Raw genomic sequence first — 24,812 nt, forward strand, 5'->3', positions numbered from 1 at the left:
TGATCACCATTCAGTATTCTATAATGCATATAAATATCTGCAGTGAGCTAGAAATAATTTAGAAACTGACAGGTACTTCTGGTACATCAAAAAAAATGAAAATTAGTATATAGTTATGTAAGACAAGAAAGAAGCTGAAGATAGCTTCTAAATAACAAAAGGAGGAGGAAGGATCCAAAATGAAAGAAAATCCTCAAGAATTTATTGGTTGTTTTAAATTCTTTTTATATATATATAAATATGAACCTTTTCACCTTTATCCAGTCTTTTGTTGTTTCCTTACAGGTTCCATGAATGCACAAATTCTATGCATACCCCAATAGTTAGGAAAAATTATTACATTAGAGAAAGAATTATAATTATAATTATCTTGTATAATTATGCTTTTGTTTCAAACGTTGGTAGCTTTGTCAAATAACATTATTATTTCTTCAAATATAAGAACCGAAGATTCTTGTATTTAATAATGGTAGACTTTAGGGACAAATCTCCATTCTTATGCTGAAATATGTGAAATAACTAAATTATCTGACTTTTCTCCAATTTCAGTCATAGGTAAGAATTCATCTGTTTCATAATCATCTTCAAAGGAACTACAAGAAATGAATAAAGAGATTAACACTAAAATGGTATGATTATCACTTTCTAATTTTCAAATGACACTAATTTTAGAAAATATGAAGACAGATATAAAACATAGCCCTATGAAGCCTAAAGACAAATAAGTCTAAATTACCGAATAGATAGGTAAAGGTAAAGGTTCCCCCGCACATGCGTGCTAGTCGTTTCCAACTCTAGGGGCCGGTGCTCATCTCCGTTTCAAAGCTGAAGAGCCAGCGCTTGTCTGAGGACGTCTCCGTGGTCATGTGGCCAGCATGACTAGACGCCAAAGGCGCAGGGAACGCTGTTACCTTCACACTGTAGTGGTCCCTATTTTTCTACTTGCATTTTTTACGTGCTTTCGAACTGCTAGGTTGGCAGAAGCTGGGACGAGTAACAGGTGCTCACTGTTACGCGGCACTTGGGATTCAACCCGCCAAACTGCCGACCTTCTGATCGACAAGCTCAGTGTCCTAACCCACTGAGCCACCACGTCCCTTACCGAATAGATACATAATAAAAAATACAGTTGAGTGTAAGTAAAGGATTCATATGAAGATACAGGCTATGATATTTTATCATAACATTCAAATATAAAAATTGCAGATGCTTTTGTAGCCATTTTCTTCAGCGCCCATTTTTCTGATATTTTTTTGAGCATGCATTTACATGCACATTTATATCTATAGTGACATAGAATATGTTTTGCAAAATGAATAAAGAAAATCCTTCTATTTCCCAAATAATTGCTTTGGAAGGAAGAGATTGTCTATCAAACCTCTTAACCACCCATCTCCCTCATAAGTGTTGGGTTCACACAGCACAGGAAGAGGCACACTACTTTTGAAGGTGTGCAAGTATCATTCCTTATTGAGCAGAATTGGAGAAAGAGAATATGCAGTTTCCCAAAACAGATTATTATTTGGTCTCTAGAATAAGTGTGGCATAACAAGTGTCTTAATAGGAATGCTGGAGAAGAAAAGTACATTTGGTTGATAACAGACAGGGTGTTTCCAAAATGACTACACTACTCTGAAATACTACCCATCTTCATTTAATCGTATCAAAATTAGTCTGCAAATAGCTAGATCAAAGCTGAGCTTCCTCATGATGAGCCAGTTCCTTTTTCCAGGATGTTCCTTCAATTTTCCAGTATGGCATTAAATGCATGGCCTTCCATCCAAATAATAAGTAGGTCAAACCATGCTTAGCATTTTGAAATCAGCCAAGGTAGGCAAACACTCATATGGTAATAGGTAGCATTGCTACCTAATTACAAACAGTACAGTCCTTCTAGTGTGGCTACAAGTGAGAGCCTCTAAATATCAGAAGTCTTTTGACCTTAGCCTGTCATTTAATCTGTTTCTTTTTTAACTTCATCAGGATTTCGTTCTAATATTTCCATCCTATTGCAGACATGAGAAGGAAATTATTTATTTTGGTCATAAAGTTGGTTAAAATTTCCCACTGTGCATTCAAAATAACTTCCAGGGACTGCTACTGACCCTGGAATGGTAAGAATTGCAGATGTTTTGCATGGCCTAAGGCAGACATGTCAAACTTGCAACATCACATGACGTCGTGAGACATATCGGGACTGTTTTGCCATTGCCGGCAATGGGGTGGGCGCAGCTTCCGCATGACACGTCCGGCCCGCAAGCCGGTAGTTTGACACCCCTGGCCTAAGGAATGGAGTTGTGAGGTTGGGCTTCTCTTTCCATCTTACTGCTTGAGAGACCTTTAATTAGACATTCGATTTTGATTTTTAGTACAAAATGTTCGGTTTTAACATGCTTTGTCATTTTAATTTCATTTCAAAACACTACTAATTTCAACAATGAGTTTCAGCATTTCTTGGAACAGCAACTTTAAGATGATTTTGCTCACCCTTCTTGTAACTGTACACTGCCAGACTCCTCAGCTACAAGAATTTCATATTCCTCAGCAGCATATCTGTCCCAATCAGAGGGTTCTGGACTATCATTTTCAACATCCTAAACACATGGATTAGAAAGAAATAGACAAAACCCAACAAATCTTTTAAAGATTTGCATAATTCTAAATATCTGCAATAAATAGTGTAATACACTATTACTAAGCATTCAAAGAAGAATCATTGCATATTTTTTGTAATTATCTGTAAATGAAATATCTTGCAAATATGGTAAGTTCCTAATCAGGTATACAAAATAATTAAAAATTAACAATCTTGCTTGCAGATATCTTTCTTAATTCATTTCAGTTTGGTAGTCAATTTGTTTAGTGACCAAAGTTATGACAGTATTGAATAAGGGAGACCTATGATCTGCCCTCAGAGTTCCAGCAGTTGCAGCTTCTCCAGAGTTAAGTGATAATGACTTAGGTGCTTAATGCCAGGGTCATGATTACATGGCAGTGAGCTGCAGTCATAGGATCACAATTTCCAATGTTCCTTACTGGCTTCACACAAGGAGTTAATAGGGAAGCCATCAGGAAGTTGGAAGTCACAGTCATGAGAAGAGTTCACTTAACAATGACAATCTAATGTCACTAAGCGACACAATCAAATAACATCACACTCTATGACCGTCTTGCTTAATGACAACAATGCTAGTCACAATGTAAATTGAAGGCTACCTGCTCAAAAAAATGCAAACTACAGAAATTATTTATATTTAAAATTATTAAGGAAAAATACTTCAGATTCTTCATTATTATATTTTAAAAAATAATGATACAGGAGTTGTTTCAAAATTTAATATCTGACTTAAGGAAAAGGTGGCATAGTATTTCTGATCTTGCTATCCTTTCAAACTCAAACAATTTTGAGTGTTTGCATAACACATTAAATCTTTATATTAAATATGCACAAACTCACACAAACATACTGCCACCTTTTCACCAACATCATATGGCTCCTTAACCAACTTGCCCAAAGCTAAGAGGTTATGGTTTCAGCTAACAGTAACTGAAATCCAGAAACATGATTTGAGCATTGGTTTAATATTAACAGATATTAACAGGAAATGGTATTGTTGGTTCTTATTCTACTTTTCATAACAGAAAACTCCAAAAAAGAGGGGAAAATACAAGAACAAAGCAAAACTAAACCAGACACTTAAAAAGTGCACAGAAAAAAGTGTACACATAGATGTGTTTTTTTTCTATGCATTTTTTCTTTTACTGTCTTCTTTAGAAGAGAGATCTAAATTTACTGTAATACATGTAATAAATAATTGATGTATATATGTATGCATGCATGGAGTTGATATCCTGGCTTATATTTAGAAGTTCAAGGCATGATATATATACTATTTCATGACTAGACTAGACTAGACTAGACCAACTATACTATACTATACTATACTATACTATACTACACTATACTATACTATACTATACTATACGCTATATATAGTACTGTCTCATCTTGTTTCTCTCTACAACCACCACGTGATGTAATTTGGCTGGGATAGAATAATTACCCCAATGTGGTAAGTTCACAAGACCAAGGAAACAAGATCTACATGTATTTCAATAAAATATCTTGTAATGCTTGTCTGGGGTAAATATATACTCTTGAAAATTAAGATGAATTTCCCAGTCTCATTTATATATATATATTTATATATGTAGTTGAGGAGTATAATCAGTCAGATTTCTCCCCATTTGCACTGTTGCCATTTATGAAATAAGCTATCAATTGACTTAGTGACAATGTGTTCTATCCACAATCTCTCATATCTAAAGTCATTCAGAATCTAAATGAGTGTGAGTTGAAGATGGAGCTAATTGTTTTGGCCCAGATATGGAAATTATGTAAATATATGACAGCTACTTAGTTTCAAAACCACCAAGCCCTTATCCATGCATTTATACTACTGTGGGTATTTGAACTCTCACTGATGGCCAGCACTGTATGGTTCCATTCTTCATTCTTGTTTGCAATAAAATTCTCATCTAGCTGAATTGTCTTCAAAGTTTAGCCTCGGACAGAAGCCGTGAAGCTTTGTGATTTACCTCCTAGTCCTAGGAAGGGGACTGACCATGAGGCATGATTGAAAGCAATATGGATCAGACTCCACAAGCCATTTCACATACAATCCAAAAGGCTGCAATTGGGGCAATCAATGTTAGTTTCACCCCAAGATTACTTGGAGACACACTTATTAATTGCTAAATTCAGTACTTCCTCTTCCCCCATTCTACCTCTCTTCCACCAAGGAATTTAAATGTTAAAATGAAATTTAATACCTGCCTTTTTGCAGTATGTGTTTCAGAGCAAAATGCTGCCAAGAATTTTAAATAAAGAGCATGTTAGGGGCATCCATCTCACTTCAGTGAATTAAAACTACCCCAAATTGTCACTAATGTCAATGGACTCAGACTTTACCACTAATGAGATCAAGCAATCGGGTGTAATAATTTCAGCTTAGTATGAGGTACAGAAATATATGCTGGGAACACGTGATGGCTAACTTGCCCTGGGTCATAACAGTATAATGCAATGTGCACTTGCCTTAATGCTCATCTGTAGACGTCATGGAATTTATACTACTGGCCATACCTCCTCAATTACATAAAACTGTTTTCGTTACTTTTCTCTATAATGTTCTAGTTTTTTCCTTTAACTAATCATTACTTTGAAATAGAGCTGTTTTATACCTTTTGCACAGCAAAGGGATCCCGTTGTTCATTGTCCAGATACTTTTCGAGGTTAAAGAAAGTATTATAAAATACATGAGCCATTCTACATCTCTTCAAATCTCGTAGAGTAACTCTTCCTGAAAAACCAGCATATATTATTTAACTATTAAATCAACAGTTCTTAGTGGATTGGAATAAATGAGCTCCTAGTTCATGTATCCTATAACAATGACTATTTAAAGATTTGTCAAGGAGAGCAAGGAGTAACAGCATATGTCAAAGCTGAATCACAAGTTTCTCAGTAGGCTTACTTCCAAAACAAGTTGAATGATTTTGTCCATTCAGTTTGAATAAGTATGCACCAACCTGATCATGTGAACTTGTCACAAGCCTTTTCCATGAAATCATGTAAAATGTCATTTTGTGTAAATGCTAAGTAGGATGTTTGAGTTGTGTTTATAAATGAAGAAACATACTTGGTAGTCTGAAACACAGCTACCGCTAGTAGAAAAACTTTAGATAGTGGCTTTAACATTATTATTGCAGGTAGTCCTTGAGATACAACCAGAATGAGCCTGCCCATTATAATTGCATGTTGTGTCGGCAATTAAGTGAAGCTTCTCATTAATGATTCCCCCCATCCCTACTCTCCCCAATGAATTGCTTAAACAAACATGCAGGTTGTTAAGTGGATTATGTGGTGCCTCAGGGGTGGAGGAGGCCCTTGAAAGATCTAGCACAGAAACCTAAATTAGGACATTGCTAATAGTTTTCCCAGATAGACTGACCTGACCAGGCTGATTTCAAATAACATGATTACTTGCTAGCACTGAGGATTAGATTGCTATCGGTAAGAATGAATTCAGATAAGTTAACAAAGAGAATTCAGTGCATTTTGTCATATGCCTTTCAAAAATGTGGAGATGTTTATTAAGATTGCTTTCAGTGTGATGTGTGTTCCAATTAACATTATGTCTTATTTGTGAGTAAATGGATGATCACTTCACATTATAGATGACATATTTGTAGGGAATTATTATCCCATTAAAAATAACATTCATAAATGCATCTATTAGACACTTAATCATCACACCTATTTGAAGAGGTAGTTGCAAATGTCTGAATAACTTAACTAAATTCCATATTATGTATTATGGTGGATCAGGATAACTTTTGTGATTTTCACATTAACCAGAGAACAAACTGAAAGTGCAAAGATTAGGAAGCTAGTGTGAAAGCTACTCTGTGGCATATTTCTGTAAAGATATACAATTCTTTAAAGCATCGTAAGATCAAATTTAATAAAAGAGGAAAACAGAACAAAATGACCTACCCTCATATTCTGGTTTTACTAAATCAAGCATTTGGCACAATAGATCATGGAAGGGCAACGGCTCAATACCCATCGATTCCATCCTCTCACACTGTTCCTCATAAAAATATTCAAGTTCATACATTGATAGTGTGCCATCCCCATCTAAATCCATGCATCGGAACCAGTACTCAATACTGCAAAACAAAGAGATGAATAAAGATGCATTTTATAGTATGGCAACAAGTAAGAGTTTTGGGGATGCCTTTTATGTACATAATACAGAGTAAAGCTTTGCCTGGACTTTCCCATATGACAGGTTGCACCGGAAAGGCTACCTTGAAGTTCAGACAATGAGTTAAAATACATAATGCCCTCAGTTGTTCAGTGGAAAATTCTGTATTATTTTCCCATCCTAAATCTGACTTTCAGTATCTTTCAGAGTTTTTGGATGGAACAATGTTTTTAGCAGCTTGATAAAAGTTTTATATGACAGAAACAACACACAAAGCATGAGAATACATTACTTGGAAGAAGGCTTTAGTAATAAAGATAATAGGTACATTCTCTCCTATTTAAGGCTCTTCTCATGTTAAATTTTGTGGCTCGCAGTCAGTGAAGCTGGAGTGGCATGGAAGGTAGGTGCTATATATGATTTATGTGCCATCAAGTTGTCTCTTGGTGACCACATATTGTCCACAACATATTGTATGAGTAAACTTTCAAAAAAAAAACCCTCTAATGACATCCAATTTAAAACATTTTTGATAGATTCAATAAACTCAAAATGTATTATGGTAAATTAAATTCAATTTTAAGTAATGAGAAATATATTTTATGTTTCTTAATACTTGGACCCATTAATTCAGTATGTTATGAAGCATTGTGTAGAGGAATGCAAAGATACTCTTGAAGAAGGAATGTAGCAAAGAAAAATAAAGAGACAATGTAATCCTGAGAAAGAAAAGAAACTCAAAATAACCCCACCTTGGATCTGTTTGGTACAAGAAGGAGCAGAGGGACCCCTAGCAAGCTTTCAAGAATTGATTATTATACATGCATCAGTGAAGTAGGTGTTTCCTGAGCAGGCTTATCTCTAAGGGCTGACATAGAGATAAAGAATATAAAGGTTGGGGAATATTATCTTTAGGCTCATCTAGTCCAATTGCTACAGTATCCCAAGAGATGGACTTCTAGCCTCTTGTGGAGAATCTTCAGGAAAGGAAATGCCATCACTTCTCAAAGAAATCTATTTATGTTAATCCAAAACAACTTATAATTTAAACCTATTATTTTTTGTCCTCTCTTGAACAATGTTGACGTCATATCCATTGCATTCTGTGTTTCTTTTACCTTCTGGACCAGTTCAAGAGTAAACCCACACAATGTACAATAAACTAATTATGAAATTAGCCACATACGGATAACAGTCTGTTATATATACTGTTATGTAGTACTGTTTATATTTTAGATATTTATTTTACCTTGTGAGACATCTTTTGTCTTCTTCTGAGATCAGAAACCACACAAAATCTGCATAGCTCATCTGGTTTTCTTTCTGTTCTTGACTTCCTCTAAAATATATAAAAATACATAATTAATTTGTTAATTAAAAAATAACAAGAGGCAAATTTTTAAAAATTTCAGAGAATCTGAAAGATAAAAACACAAAATTTCTATTCCTAAGCATGTATTAGGGTTATCCATTACCTAATTCCTGGAAAATCAATGTTTTATTAACCTGAAGACAACTTTGAAATCAGGATTCTGGGTTGGTTTTTAGTGCAATAAATGTGAGGACTGCCTTTGGAGAATCTTTTTCTCATGAGGCATCAATGCCTTTTCACAACCAGGAACGTGAATAGGGAATCACTGACACCTATTACGGAACAGTAGGTGGTGAACACCTCTCAAAGAGGAGAGAAAACTATGGCAGAGTATCTATTTGTAACCATGATTCCTTTCATACCACTAAGCAATTTAAGACAAAATTCAAAATTCAATTTTTACCATCTTATCTTTATGTTACTACTTACCTAAGAACAGCTCCAGTGAATATTCGTTCTATAATTCTGCTTGACAAAGCTGTAGATTAAAAAAAAAAGCGTGAGGGGTAGTTTGTAGGCTAATCAGGAGACAGTTATGTAAAAAGCTAACTACCTAAAGCTCATATTTTATTGATAAAAAGACCTGACTCCTTGCTAGATCACAGAAAAGCCATTGGAAAGGAATTACAAAAGTATCATGCAAAGATCTTAGAAAACAAAGAGTCACAAATGGGGCTGCTAGCACCAGTGGGTGTGCACAGCCCATCTGCGCATGCATAAACGAGCCCACTAGCGCCAGGTGGGTTGCGTGGTCCATTTGCGCATGCGCGAACGGGGTCACTAGTGCCGGGTGAGTGTGCACGGCCTGTTTGCACATGCGCAAATGGGGTTGCTAGTGCCACACCAGCACGCGTGGTGCTGTTTGCGTGCACACGTACCGCCCTGAGTCCTTCGGGAATAGGGCGGTATATAAAACTAAATAAATAAATAAATAAATAAATTTAGAAGCTACTCTCCTTTTCTCTGGGCCGTGAGCCCTGAAAGGTTGAAGACCACTGAACTAGACCCTGACAAATAGTTAGGAATGTTTATCTCATTCCTAAAAATGAAATATATGAAGACTAGTACATGCATGCAACAACATCCAATTGTATGCAAAATTCAACATGAGCATTATCATTACGCATTTTCCTAGATATAGTCCTCAACCTACATCAAAATGGAGCCTGCCCATTATAGTTGAAAGTGGTGACAACCATTAAGTGAGATAGTCTAGCTTAACGACTTACTCTACCTGATGCCATTTTTAAATGAATGCACAGGTCATTAAGTAAGCATGGGTACCTCAGAGCTGAGGGAGGCCCGCCACCCAGTTGGGTCCATAAAGAAGGCAGACAAGCAGCAAAAGTTTTGCATAGCCAAAACCAGCTCAATGGTGGTGGGAGGAGTAGACTGGCTGTCAAATAACTGCAAACCTCTCCTGGATCTTACTAGCCTTTGGGAAAGCCAGGAGAGGTTTGCAATCTCCTGATGTCCAGGTGACTGAGGCAGAAAGCTCTGAAAGCAGCTGCCATTTCTACAAGGAATTGTTTGAGCGCTGAAAATGATGGCTTTTTCCAGGAGGCACAGGGAGCAGGTCCAAGTGCTGCAGGATATCATCATAGCAGGATGGGGGGGGGGGGTAAGAGATGCCGGGAGGCACTGCAACCACTGTAAGTTTGAAACAGAGTTGTCATAACTTCGAACAGCCATTAAATGACTTGCTATATCTTGAGAACTACCTGTATACTACGTATATTGATGTCTTTACTACACATCAATTTATTGTGATTATTTTAAGTTTGAATTCCTTTCAGTCATTTTTCCCATTTTTCATTCTTTTTTAATATGTAGAAGAGGCATTAGGGTAAATCCATATAGTATGTTATGAATTTGAGATGTTCAGTCAAATATTAAAATTATGAACAACTGCATGCTTCTATCAAGTGTAGGATAAAACAAAATTTGCAGGTAAAAATTAGCATTATTACAGGATTTGAGGACAATGAAGAAGTATGGATTTAGTTTCTGTTTATGATTTTCATTTTAACTCATCTTCTTTACAATGTTATAGCAAACACATAATTTTGTTTAACAATTTGCTTTGAGCTATCCTTTATGTACCTCAGCAGTGACAATCCATAATGACAAGGACTATTTTCCTATAAGCTAGTTCTGAATGGCAGTTAATGACTGAAAAAATAGGAAGCTATATAGGAAAAGTCTTTAGTAAAGAATGAAGGAAGTTAGTTAGGTTTGATAATCAATTCCTGCAAGGATTTTGTGTCTAAAACTGTGCATGTACACACACACACACACACAAGGCATAGTACATTTACAATATGTTCTTTTGCATTTGAATTTCCTTACCTTGATCATTGTATCTAGCTAAATCACTCTGATTGATATAGAGATCATGATCAGTGTCCAATTCCCAGAATTTACAGTAAATAACATAGAAGTGCTCATAGGAAAAATAATCAGTGATTTGATTAATGTCTTCCTCTTCTTCTAAGAGGGCTAGAGTCTGAAAAGATGAGAATGGATTAATTCTACATAAAAAGATGCTAGGAAAGTACCAGGAATCTTGTATATTTAATAAAAGCCTAGATTTTTATTTGTTTCTGCCAGTACTAGATAGAAGAATTCTTATATCTAGTATGTCCAACTAGATAGCATACCTCTAGAATTCTTCTATCTAGTATTGTCTAGCTAGATAGCATACCTCTAGTATTTCCCTCATATTTAAAATATGCCTATCTTCCCAGAATTCACAGTACTTTTATTGCTAATTCAACTTAATTGCAAAGTACACTGAATAAATTGTGGGAATAAAAAATATTTTAAGACATTGTTCATATGGATGCAGAAAATTAACATACTTGCAGAAAGTTGCTTTTCCTCATCTCTATTAATGATATTTTTCCAGACCATGATCTATTCACTATGTAAAATATTCTTTGAATAACCTGGGAAAAGATTAAATTACACCTCAAAATCATTGACAAATTAAAGATGAAATGCATCATCATGATAGTTGTACACATCTATGTTCTCTTTTTGAGTTTTGTTTAATCAGGAAAAACAGGAGACTCATACAAGTTGGAAAAGGCCATCAAATCATAGAATCATAGAGCTGGAAGGGACCTTGGAGATCTTCTAGTCCAACCCATTATCCAAGACAAGAGTCCTTATACCATCCCAGACAAATGGTTGTTCAATCTTTTCTTGAAAACGTCCAGCAACGGAGCACCCACAAAGCTGGCAGGCAAGCTGTTCCACTGATTAATAATTTTCACTGTCAGGAAATTCTTCCTTATTTCCAGATTGGATCTCCCTCTAATGAGCTTCCACCCATTGCTTTTTGTCCTGCCTTCAGGTGCTATAGAGAATAAATCTCCCCCCCCCCAATCTTCCCTACTACAGCCCTGTCAAATCAATTTAGGAATTCAAATTAATTTATCTATATTAATCTATCTATAACAGATGGCTGTCTAGCCTGTCTGAATGCACTCTGTGAAGGGAAATCCACAATCTTTCTGAGTTCTTGATTATATACCAAACCATTCATCAGAATTCATACAACTATGAAGTCCTGTGAGAATAAAACTTTCAAATCCCAGCAAATTTCCTAGTAGGCCTGATCCAATCACAGTGCCACAGACAGTCCACCAGCATTTAGTAATATCAGCGCTTTAAAGGTAAGAATTGGCAATTTGAGCAGGTTTGAACATGGGCAAGAACATAAGCCAAAATTTAAAGATCCAGAAAAACATATTCCCAACATGCTATTTTAATTAGTAACATAACAGCTGCACTTTTTCTTTCTAAATAGTTTTCAAAGAAAATCCCACATTACAGTTTCTCAACCTTGGCAACTTTAAGATATGTGGACTTCAACTCCCAGAACTCCCCAGCCAGCATATCTTGCTAGCCTTTGGGGAATTCTGGGAATTGAAGTCCACATATCTTAAAGTTGCCAAGGTTGAGAAACACTGCCATATTAATTGCATTCAGTTGCACTAAATTCCTTTCGTCAGCAGGATTGGAAAGGAAAACATGTTAAACCATTTCTATAATATTGTGGATATGCAGCCACAAAGAACCATTTTATGAATTGATTACAGTTGTACAGAACTTAGCAAAGTTTGTAGAAAAAGCAAACCAAATATGAAAGATAAGGAAAAATTAAATAGCTGAAACAAATCATTGCCAAATAGCCAACCTGAATTTGTCCTATTTCTGACATTGGTCATGCTTCAACCTCACTAGAAATAATGAAACTTTGCATAGAGAAATGCTGACAATATACATGTAGCCAACAAACCGTAGTAATGTAGCGGGAATGAAATTCCGGGGCATCCTTCAGAAATGTCAGTCCTGGGTGAGTTTCAACTATATCCTGAAATACACCAGAATTATTAAATATTGAAAAATGCCATAACCTTTTAAACTAGCACAGTACCTAAAACGAAGCTGGGGAAAGGTAAAATAAAAGTTTACCACAATGTAAGCTATGCTAACATGCTCTAATTATGTAGAAACAAGAAAAGAAGGGATGTTGGAGTCTCCCTACTCTTTTTGCCACACCACTGAATCATAAAACCTTGGCATTGGAAGAGTCCTATCAAACACAATTCTCTGCTCAATGCAAGAATCCCAATGTGCAGAATCAGTAACAAATGGATACAATATCCTGGTTTCAGTTGAATTCATCTGGTGAGGGGGAGCTATCTCAGTAACTGGTTCTATTATCAAACTGTTTTTATTATTAGGAAGTTCTAGGTTTGAATTTAAAGGATTGGTCAAACATACCTGCAGTACTGGGATGAAATCTTCCTGTTCCAGATAATTACAGTTAGGTTTTGCTAAAAGGCAAATGAATTTTGATGCATCATCATGACAGTTGTTTAGAATCCTACAAAGAAGAAGTAAGACCGTAAGAATATTCCGATCAATCTGAGTTTCCATAGAAGGGAAACATTCTATGATTTTAGCTTAATTCAGTATTACCCAATCTTGGCATTTTTCAAATAGGGACATATTTGGGGAATTCTAGGACCCAAAGTCTATAAAACCCAAAGTCTCAAGCTGAGGAAGGCTGCTATAACCTTTTAATCAATACCTATAATATAAGCCAAAGCTACATGTTACATTTGCCTTTAAGTGCAAGGTTATTATTGTTGTTTCATATGTAGCAATAAGAAAAATTATATAAATAACTAAACTAGGCCACAATAAAGTATAAATCTAGCTACATTTATATATTTCTATGTATGCACATCTGTCAGCCCCACTATGTAGACCAAGCCAAGAAATCAACACAAAGTTGAAACTACTCTTATTAATATTGGCTATAAAACAGAATCTTGCAAGTCTGACTATACCAGGGGTAGGCAACCTCGGCTCTTTTATGACTCATGGACTTCGACTCCCAGAATTTCTGAGTCAGCATAGCATAGCTGACTCAGGAATTCTGGGAGTCGAAGTCCATGAGTCATAAAAGAGCCGAGGTTGCCTACCCCTGGACTATACTGTACCCCATCCTTCCTCCCAAATAGATTATGAATTAGGAAATCTTCTACCTGAGTCTTTTGAACATACCTTCTTCTTATTTTTCCCCTGTTGCAGATCTGGCCTATGTCCGTCAAGGTAATCTTCCTAACTCCCTACAAAATGTGAACATGTATAGTACAGGTAGTCTTTGTTCATTTAATGGCTTTTCAAAATTACAATGGCACTGAAAAAAGTGACTTATGACCACTTTTCACACTTAAGAACACTGCAATATCCCCATAGTCACTTGATAAAAATTCAGACACTTGGCAACTGGTTCATATTTTTGACTGTTGCAGTGGGTCATGTGATGACCTTTGAGGCCTTCTGACAAGAAAAGTCAACGGGGAAGCCAGATTCATTTAAAAACCGTGTTACTAACTTAACAACTGTGGTGATTCACTTAACAACTGTGGAAACAAAGGTCACAAAATGGGGCAAAATTCACTTAACAACTGTCTCACTTAACATCAAAATTGCTCGATTGTGGTTGTAAGCTGACAACTGCCTGCATGTAGTCTACCTTCTTTCCTTTCTTTGATTCAATAAAAGTTTAAAAAAAAGTCAATAGAAATTTTCTGCTCTGGAAGGATAAATCATCTACCAATAACTTGTACACCATAATTGTAACTGTGAATGGTTGCTGTCCAAAGCAATTGCTAAATGAGGACTACCTGTAAACAGTTATGATTTCTGATATGTAAAAATCTGATTCACTTAAAAAAGTGAAATCAGTTCTCTTTGCCCTACATGCCCTAGATCAAGGGGGTGAAACTGCCGGCCCGCAGGCCGGTGGCATCATGCGGAGGCTGCACCCACCCCAGCTCCGGCAATGTGAAAAAAGTCGTGATACATCGCGACATGTCGCGTGATGCGGTGAGTTTGACACCCGTGCCCATGTGGATTAAGTAATATCTCCAGGGAACAAAAACATAGCCTGCTCTGTTTGATAGCTCAGTCCTTTCTCTCCCTCTAATTCCATGCTGCTTTATCTGAACTGGGAGAAAGCTGGGATGTTCTTTTGCTGCACACAGCTCTGCAGATGTTGCAAACCTTTTGTTTCTCCACTAGTGGGAACTTTCACTATTTCAGAACCATCTCTCATTTACTAATATTACAGCTTCCTCTCATAACAACCACGCAGAAAACAGATATCATAATGTGAACCCAGAACAGGTATGGAGGATGATGTAGGCAATTTTATTTATTTGTATCCTGCCCTTATAATATTTGCAAATAATACAAGACAGAAAACATGCAACACACTTTCCTCCTCCTTTTTTCCTCACAGAAACAACCCTGAATTGGGCTGAGAGAGTGTGACTGATCCAAAATCACCCAGCTGCCTTTGCTGGCTAAGGTGGGACTTGAACTCACAGCCTCCCACTTTCTAGGCTGTTAACCACTAGACCAAACTTCTTCCCCCTAATTTGTGAAGCGGGAATAAAGAATTTTTTTCCTCTGAAACATACAAAAATTTGAAGCAAAGTCCTCACTGAATTATATTTTCTTCTACAGAGATTTAGCATTATGAAATCAATGGATGTAAAAGAGATATCTGTTGTCCTTAACTACTTTTGAGTAGCATGGAGTTGCCCTTAAAGCAGACAGTGCTGGAAAACCCTGCTGTTTTCCCATGCTGAGAAAACAACGAGATTAGAAACCCCATGGGAAGTAGTTGTTGAAAGCAAAATAATGTAGGTGGTGGCAGAAGGGAATGTAGGTCTGGGAGAGGAAATGGCTGGATTGGAGAAGGTGGTTGAGAGAGTTGGGGAAAACAGTGCTGAAATGCAGAATCCTAACAGGAGGACTGAAGAAGAAAGACTGAAGATCCCAGTAGGGAAACTGGAAGAATCTCGGCATAAAGGCTGGAGTAAATGAGGGGAGGTTTTAGAAACCTTATCAGGATTGGTTAGGGCAGGGGTAGGCAACCTCGGCTCTTTTATGACTCAGGAATTCTGGGAGTTGAAGTCCATAAGTCATAAAAGAGCCGAGGTTGCCTACCCCTGGGTTAGGGAATCCTCTTAAACAGAAGCCAGATAAAACAGACAAGGAAGTACGAGGGCAATTTGGAAATAAACCTCCATTTGGTTATCAATGACAGACACTCGCAGATACAGAACTTTTATTACACAGACTAGAAAACTACGACGTTACATTACTTTTTGACATAATCACCATTCAAATTGAGGCTCTTGTCATAATGTCTTTCAAGGTTGAAATTCCCTTGTAGTATTTATTTATTTATTTTATTAAATTTCTATACCGCCCTTCTCCCGAAGGACTCAGGGCGCTGTACAGGGCAATAAAATGCAACATACAAAAGTTAAAAAGAAAATTAAATTAATTAGCCCTAACAATAAATAGTTAAAATAAACCCAAACCCTTAGTCCAGGCCAGCCTGTTCAAACAACCAAGTCTTCAGGTCACGGCGGAAAGAGCTAAGGTCGGGAGCCGTCTGGAGCTCAACAGGCAGTTGATTCCAAAGGGTTGGCGTGCCCACAGAGAATGCTCTCCCCCTGGGGGCCACCAGCCGGCAATCCCTGACCAACGGCACCCTGAGGAGGCCTTCTCTGTGGGAGCGCACAGGACGAAGGGAAGTTGACGCCGGCAGGTGCTCCCGTAGGTAGTCCGGACCCATGCCATTTAGGGCTTTATAGGTCATCACCAGCACCTTGAATTTGTTCGGTGCCAAATCTGGGCTGGGGGTGGTGGTGGTGATCAAAAACATTCCAACAGAATGTTGGTTCATTATCGTGAACCAACACCACACCAGAAGTCAGCATGCCCCAACGCTTGTTATGGATTGTTCGTCTGAGTTTTTGTAACATTTCACAGTAGACTGCTGAATTAATGGTCAAACCACACTCCAGGAACTTCGCTAGCAATACTCCTTTGGCATCTTCACATTTGGTGGGATTTTCTATGGCACCACTTCCGGTGTGCTGTTGGTTCATGATAATGCTCACTAGACGCACCAAAGAACTTTTGAAGCAGATTCATTGGGATGTTTTTGATCACCACCACCCCCATAGCCCAAATTTGGCGCCGAGTGACTACTACTAAGGAATTTCAAACTTTGTAAGACGTTATGACAAGTGCCTCAATTTGAATGGTGATTATGTAAAAAAGTAATGTAATGTTGTATTTTTCTAATGTTTATAATAAAAGTTCCGTCACTGATAACCAGAGGTTTATTTCTGAACTGCCCTCGTAGAAAGCAAGCATTTCATACACTCATAAATATATACAGAAAAGGAGCATTCTAAATGCATATAAATATCATGGCAACTGGCAGTAGTACTCTGGACATGCCTTCAAAATTATAAATACCTAACACACAAATAAGTTGGAGATCCCTGTTTTAAGAGAATATTTTTACACTGTGCTCACTTTCTCCACAGGGCCACAAATGAATGTACATTTACAAATCCTGTCTGCTCTCCTCCAGATGCATTGAACATGGGAGCTTTCCAGTATAGGGGACAGCCGCATATCTGTAAAAAGCACAAAACAAAATATTGTTGTTAATATCCAAGAAAAGACATTATTTTTCTCAAGCCATTTTATTAGAATGTTGGAAAATAAAACCCAGGCAAATTATATGCAGTGCATTATATAGTTGAGTGGAATCTCACAGACTTATTGTTTATAGTTTTATTATTTGAATTATTATTTAAACAATAGTTCTTGCTGTGCAAATTTTTCATACATGAAACAATTTTGAGACTTTAATCTCATTAATCAGATCAATAGATTGCTTTAAATGTATTTTATTTGCATTTTAAATGGATTAATGACCATGAATGATTTAAGATAATCTTGTCATTTACCTGTAGACACAAGGCACACATTAAAATGAAATTCTGATGCCCCGCTCTCAAAACAAGGTATGCCACCCAATGAACAATGTCACCGTCTCAAGAATAACAATAACTTAATACAGCAACAGCACCAAATATTAAGTTATAGAAAAATAACACCAAAACTTGTATTAATCAGTCCATTTTGAATACATAGCAGAAAAAAGGCTCTTGAGAGTTAACAAGGTTGATCTATATGGAACAAAGCTGTTTACAAACTTACTCTAATATTTACAGCCCTTGTTTAGCATTGATATGACAACACTAAACAGAAATACTCAAGTCTCCAGCATATTTTTAATTTCTAATTACTATTGCTCTATTAACCCCCATATACTGTATTTGGGTGTTTATTCTTCATTATATTTCTCCTTCATTAGAACTATCTTTTTCATCACTATTCACAGATGCAATAATTTAAAACTGGTTGCCATGAATGTGCCCAGGGTAAATATCATTCAACAATAATAAGGAACTTTGCTGCTAATTTTCATTCCTATTGATTTGTATCTGCAGTTGATCAGGTGCAAATAAGAACATCTGGCTTCTTTTCTGCTCAATAAGAAATATAGCAGTGATTTTGGATACATCAGAATTTAATATCACAAAAGACAGATCACAGACATATTTTAAGAGGTCTAATTTATATTTACCAACATCTCTGGATAGAGTCAATTGATCTAAGTGACATGAAGATATACTATTAGTAGTAGTATTATTAAATTTATAAAATTGCACTACACTATTATTACAATCAGAATGAGACTGAACACCAAAACCCTCCCCTGCTCCTAAAAAAAAGTATTATTTTTCCCTGAAGATATATTTAGGAGTCTTTGTCTTTTTTTTCACTATTCTTTTCTTTAATTGCGCCTTTTGCTTTTTCTGTTCTAATTTAATTGGTTTTAGTTCTTATTGCTTTTAAAACTTTTTATGAAAATTCTATTAAAAATTCATTTAGAAATCTTTTCGTATGATGAAGATGATAAATCTAGGGATCCTATTATCCTTTTGCTTCTTGTCCACCAGAACTTATAGATTCTTTTACTCTGCTACCACCCAAAAGTACTTTCTGGTTTCATCTAGAGGATACTGCTTTCCTGATCATTCTCCAGTTCTAACCTAAACCAATGATGTCCAGGTTTTTATTAGTCTAAAATCAACAAAGGATCTTCTTGTGTTTGCTCAATGACTTAACACTTCTTGTTCTGATGTGAGTTTATGTCATTATTGGGTACCAGAATTTGCATTCATTCAAGGCTTCATGCCATAAACACAAAATTAAAATATGCTTCATCCAAAAACTTCCTTATTCTTTAATAAATTATTATTATCTATATTATAAAAGAGACTCCAGCTTTGAATAATCCATAAATTCAGGAGATAATCATGCTTACTTTTATAATTTTCCCCATTTCATTATACGGAACTTTCTTATCTTCAAACTCTGAAAAGGCTGCTTCAACTTTGATAATGATTTCATCATGATTACTGCAGATATTCGGAAGTCCATACGGAAAATAGAAAGTTGGAATGTTTATGGACAAGGGAGCACCAACAGTTTCTTTATTTGTAGACAATAGAGACTGTGGGGAGATTGTTGAATTTGAAGGACTTAGAGATGGTGTCACCGGTTTTTTCTCTTGCTTATTTTGGACCTAAATGTTAATAAACAAAATTACTATTTTTATACAATGCAATGCGAACAAGGAATGTACAAAAATAGTCTTTCCAATAAGCAAAACAATGTTATGATTTAAAAAAAGCCAAGCTGTGTGTATACGGAACAGTCATCTTTCAGAAAAGTACAACAATATTAAAACACTTTGAAATTCTAGGTATAAAAGACAATTCACCCTATATGATTAAATATTTCAGCTCTATATACTATATCTTCTAAATGCTACATTTATTGTACTACTACTACTGTACATTTTTAAAAAGTTCTTAAGCATATAACCAAAGCTTTCCAGAACAGAAGACAAGCTTCTAAGTTCCAAAATATAACTAAAAAAATAGCCACTGAATATCACCAAGAAATTCATAAATGTACTTTGCTACCAGGAGCACTTCTTCCTCTTTACAGCTCCCTGCTACTTATGTCTTCACGGTGTGTTTTGTCCATGCCCTTGTTGTCTTTATTTTTCCACATAAGGGGTAGTGCAAGGGGCTAGTTTTCTTTGACATTTATTTTGAATCATTTTTAAACTTTTTATACTATTAAATCTTTTTAAGTTTTTTTTCACTGAATATTGTTTGGGAACAACTTCAATCTCCTTAGCCACTTTACTTTTAATAGTCAACATTTGTTCCCCCATACATATGAAAAGTAAGGGACGCGGTGGCTCAGTGGGTTAGGACGCTGAGCCTGTTGATCAGAAGGTCAGCAGTTTGGCGGGTCGAATCCCGAGTGCCGCGTAACAGAGTGAGCGCCTGTTATTCATCCCAGCTTCTGCCAACCTAGCAGTTCGAAAGCACGTAAAAATGCAAGTAGAAAAACAGGGACCACTACGGTGGGAAGGTAACAGCGTTCCGTGCACCTTTGGCGTCCAGTCATGCTGGCCACATGACCACGGAGACGTCCTTGGACAAGCGCTGGCTCTTCGGCTTTGAAACGGAGATGAGCACCGGCCCCTAGAGTCGGAAACGACTAGCACACATGTGCAGGGGAACCTTTACCTTTACACCTTTATATATGAAAAGTAGCACAAAATGTATATGTTACTATCAATGTGTGAAATAAGGCATTTTATAGAATTGTACAGTACCGAGTGCCAGAAATGAGATGTCAAAGTATAAAACACTTAATATTTCACACCTTTCTTAGGAATTCTATGCAATGGCAAAAGGTAAACCGGCAAAGTATGAAAGACTCTCGCTAAAATGCAATTCTAGCTTTCCTTATTGCAACAAATAGGTCAATACTGGTTTTTTCCTCTTACATTTTTCAGTAAAAATGTCCTTTATTTTGCATTTTTTTCTTTCATTTTCATACATGTCTTTTCAATAAAGGGTTAGTGTTAGGGTTCTAAGTTCCTAACCCTAATCCTTTTCATGACTTTGCCTAAATAATTCTTATCATTCTGCACAATGCCTAGTATTATATATCATACCTAGGAAAAGTATACAGCATATTAAAATAATACAGACATTTCATTCTTTGCCCAAAAATGTCACACATTTAATAGATTTCTTAGACACTCTATACAATGCCAGCTTGTCACACATTGCTGGTAACATATACAATAAATAGAAATTTTCAGGACCATTACGTTTTTCTTTTTAAAGGAAACAGAAGTCAATTTGTTACCATGTTCTACTATGGTAATAATATTTATTTATTTAAACCTTTTCACCTTCAAGAAGAAAATACCAAAAGAAAAAAATACATGTTTCCTTTTATTTACCAACAAGATATTTATATACTAAGCTTGGAAGATCTATTTTTAAACCAATAGGTATTTGGTGCAAATAACCTTCTGAAAATAGAGAAGCCTAAGCAAGAAACCATTCTAACCACTGATCTAAAACAGAGATAACAAATAAGAAGGAAAAATAAAGCACATTCAAACCTGGGCTTGCTGGAATGACTTCAACCTCTTCTTGAACCGGGATGGAAGAACAAAATCACAGCCTTTGGCAAGGAAAGCTAACTCTCCTCGTAAATCAGGGTCCCTTCGCAGAGATCTATCCTTGATCATCATTTTTGTTACTTCCTCAGAAAATTGTTCTTCCCAGCAAAGATGTAAAGTCCTTTTGAGGTATCACTTCAACTAGTTTCTTGATTTGTTTGTGTGAGAGGGGGCTGGGGTTCAAGAAGTTCTAAGTGAAACATACCTTGTCTTTTTATTCCGAGAAAGAATTGTCTATATCTCATCCCAAGGCCATTTTTTGATATTCGAAGAATCCCTGAGCACAAAGATCTCTGGATGCTTTTTACCAATTATTTATCAAGAAGTATAATCTACACCAGAATCTGTCCCTGCTGGCTACATGACAGTTAGACAATCTGTCCTTGGCTGGTAACAGAGCAGAGGTATTGTGGGAAGGGAGGCATCCACCACACTACTAGCAGTGGTGCTAAAGTTAGACTTATTGCAGAGGTAGCTAAATATATCACCTTCCAAGATATATATTTTATGATGTTCCATGGTGAAACTTTAGGTGCAAATTTAAATATCAATCTCAAATGAAATCAAAACCATAATCTACAGATGCCACAATAAAAGCACAGACTTTTCTGATTAGAGTATAATATAAAAAAGTTTGAAGTCTCTTTTAGTTTTTTTGTTTCATGTGATTAAAAAATAGAGCTTCCTTCTAAGGGACATTACATGGTAATTATCATGCTGTTAAATATTTTCCTTACATGTTTGTCAATAAGACAACACTTTAAAGTAGACCTCTTTCCTAGGATCAGAGCTTTTAAAAATGTGCTTTTTAAATTAGATCAAATTAAATTAGAATGGAGCTACCAAAATCGGTACAGTAATTGAAATCCAGAGAATGTATTTAATTTCATGTAAGAACAAAAAAAGACCCAATAATGCAAATTGTCATCCTTGATATCCTAAATATAAATGAAATCTTGATTTACCAAACCTATTGGAGGGAGCGTTAGACATATTTGGGCCTTTGGGGGAAAAGTATTAAAACTGATTTCAATTCTCATAAAAAACAGGCACTTTGGAACAATTTCATTTAAAAATGGCAGCAACCCCTTCTTTTTTTGGAAACTTGGATTGAAAATGGGATAATTAAATAATTATTTAAACCAATGATTATGTAAAAATGGAAGTGAAATGAATATAAGCATGTTTATTCTTAAAGTGTCATACAAATGGCTAACAGATTTACCTGTGCTTTTATTTTATTTTTAAATTTATTTAAGTTTATTGGCCTCCCAACTCCAGTGAATTCTGGGTGGTTTTCACACATGACAAGCTATGTCTATTTTTGTACTGTGCACAAGAAAGTTTGGACTTGTGGCAATTTCCAATCTACTATAAAGAGTGAAAAATTCAATGACATGTAAATAATTTTCTGTTACAGTATTTCCATAGAACATTATTTTTGTATGAATGGGTTCAAGCATTAAGTGAAAAACCCCCTGCAATCTTACCTTGATAACCTCTGGCATCTGTTGAATTAATGGTGAGACAGTTTTTTTCTTCACTGTATCTATGCAGCTCTGCTTGTCAACTGTAATGGAAGGCGTGGCTAAAGTTTCCTGAAGAATATGCATCACTTCTTTCTCTTTCGATAAGCTTCCTTTGCCCAATTGGAATTCTACTAGTTCTTGGGCAAAGTCTTCAATACTCTCCAAAATACGCAATAAAAGAGTTTTGTCATCTTCATCCATTTTATGACCATTGATTTCTACAAGTTTTGATAAGGAAGAAGGCATGCTTTTGTCTTCAGGAAAACAATCTTTGCCTTTGTTTTCATGGGTTAAACCACTGCTTTTCAAATATCTAGGATCACTCTGCTCAACATTAGTTTCTCTCAGTGTAATTTCCATTTTTTGTGAAAAATTCTCCAAGTCCAACAAAAGTTTGTCTATCTCTTCTTGATTGTTTTTTCTAGGCTCTTCTTTAGGGATCTGAACATTATAGTTAAAGGTTTGATCAAAGGAATCTGCTGAAATGGAGAGCTCACCCTTTGATAGAGGCTGTGCAACAGTATGTGAAGTTTTAGTAAGTTCCAAAGAAGGATTTACCCATTCAGCTCGCTCCTGGTTGCTCTCTGAATTTCCCCATATTGTTTTACTCTGAACACTTGATGCATTTCCCCTTAGTTTTTTTCCATCCGATTCTTCTACAATATAGAGATATTCTGTGGGAAAAACGCAATCTGATGGATTTAGAAATTGTAACTGAGATAGTACATGAGAATCATTTCTAGAATCTATATTGTTCTGCAATGCATTTGAGGAAATATCTACACTGGGGACTTGAATAAGGTTGGTTGAGGAACTTGTATCATTATTATCCTGAATTCTTTTTAAGTTAGAGGTAAATGGCTGCTTTGCTACAGATGATGCAGAAGTTACAACATCTTCATATCTTGGTGGTTGCTCATTACCAAATATTGGGGAGAAATGAGATTGCTCCAAAGCAGACAAACTACTAATCAGTTCTACGATGTCACCAGGATGTCTAAATTCAAAAGGCAACTGTTTAAGGTAGGAAGAAAATCTTGTCATTAAATTCATGTAGATTATTTCAGAATTGGCCAGTGACTCACTATTATTTCCGCTACTGACATTACCTGAAGATTTCTTCTTAATGCAATGCTTTATTATATCTGTACATTTCTTCAAGTCCTCTGAGCATTTTAGCAAGATATCTAAGCACATCTTAATATCTCCACTGGAAGAACCATCCAGTTTGTGCTTTTCCAAAATTTGTGTTATAAAACTGCCATCAGAAAAAGTTTCTATAGGCAAAGGAAATATAGAACTCTCACTTCCCTTAACTGGGGTGCTGTTGCCCTGCCATTTTTCTTCATGAGAACAATTATTTAGAATGCCATTAGGAGGGAACAAAGTTTCATCACTGCTGAAATGTCCACTAATCAAGTCAAAATCTAGTGATCTTCTACTGAATGGGTCTGACTTAACTTTTCTTCCTTTTCTATAGTTTGCTTGATTTGAAGAATTTCTTAGTTTTTCAAATGAGAATTCTTTTATTTTTCCACTAGCAAGATTTATGGCTTCTTCAGTGATAGCTTTCAGATTTCCGCTGCTTTGAACAGAAGATCCTTTTTTAAGTTTTGGATTACTAGGAAGGAGCTGATGATAATCTTCATCCCCGGACAAAGCAATGGAATTTTCAGGCATCGAAAATCTGTGGGTCAAATCTGAATTTCTAAAATTAGGTGTAGAAACTTTAATTAGTTTTGCACAAACACTGTGGTGGGCCACTATGCACATAACTCCTTGTTTGAATACTTGACATGTCCCTGTGCAATAATGCACAACATTATGAAGCTGATTATCTATTATAACACTGCTGTAACAATTCACTGTTGTTATTACTCTTTTATAGTTTGCTGCCATGATAGGAATTTCAATTTGTTGCACTCTGAAATGGCTTAAGAGAACAATCACTTTACCCTCTTTTAAAATCTCATATTCATACATCTATAAGCACTGATGTGGTTTTGTTGTAAATGTACTAAAATCAATACATTGTCAAGAATTAAAAAATTGCAGACAACAATCTACAAAAAATTAAAATGTCCAGCATAATGTATAATTGTCTTTTA

The 24,812-nt window shown here is 36.0% G+C and overlaps 1 protein-coding gene across 3 annotated transcripts; it reads right to left on the bottom strand.

Annotated features, from left to right (window-relative positions):
• Positions 1 to 180: 180 nt before the first annotated feature.
• Positions 181 to 24,693, bottom strand: PPP2R3A (protein phosphatase 2 regulatory subunit B''alpha). 3 transcript variants are annotated; one of them, XM_081328652.1, is made up of 13 exons: positions 22,666 to 24,693; positions 18,941 to 19,201; positions 17,074 to 17,177; positions 12,940 to 13,042; positions 12,452 to 12,526; positions 11,007 to 11,093; positions 10,495 to 10,651; positions 8,575 to 8,623; positions 8,023 to 8,112; positions 6,560 to 6,735; positions 5,245 to 5,363; positions 2,488 to 2,594; positions 181 to 593 (listed from the first exon to the last, which is right to left on the bottom strand). In XM_081328652.1, the coding sequence occupies exons 1-13, from the start codon at positions 24,685 to 24,687 to the stop codon at positions 497 to 499; spliced, it is 3,447 nt and encodes a 1,148-aa protein (XP_081184778.1). In that variant the 5' UTR covers positions 24,688 to 24,693; the 3' UTR covers positions 181 to 496. The 3 variants fall into 3 exon arrangements, with proteins under 3 accessions (XP_081184778.1, XP_081184779.1, XP_081184780.1); XM_081328653.1 differs by lacking the exon at positions 22,666 to 24,693 and adding an exon at positions 21,116 to 21,302; XM_081328654.1 differs by lacking the exon at positions 22,666 to 24,693 and adding an exon at positions 20,084 to 20,194.
• Positions 24,694 to 24,812: the final 119 nt, after the last annotated feature.

The sequence above is a fragment of the Vipera berus genome (genome assembly GCF_964194415.1).
Source record: "Vipera berus genome assembly, chromosome: 5".
Taxonomy (NCBI): Eukaryota; Metazoa; Chordata; class Lepidosauria; order Squamata; family Viperidae; genus Vipera; species Vipera berus.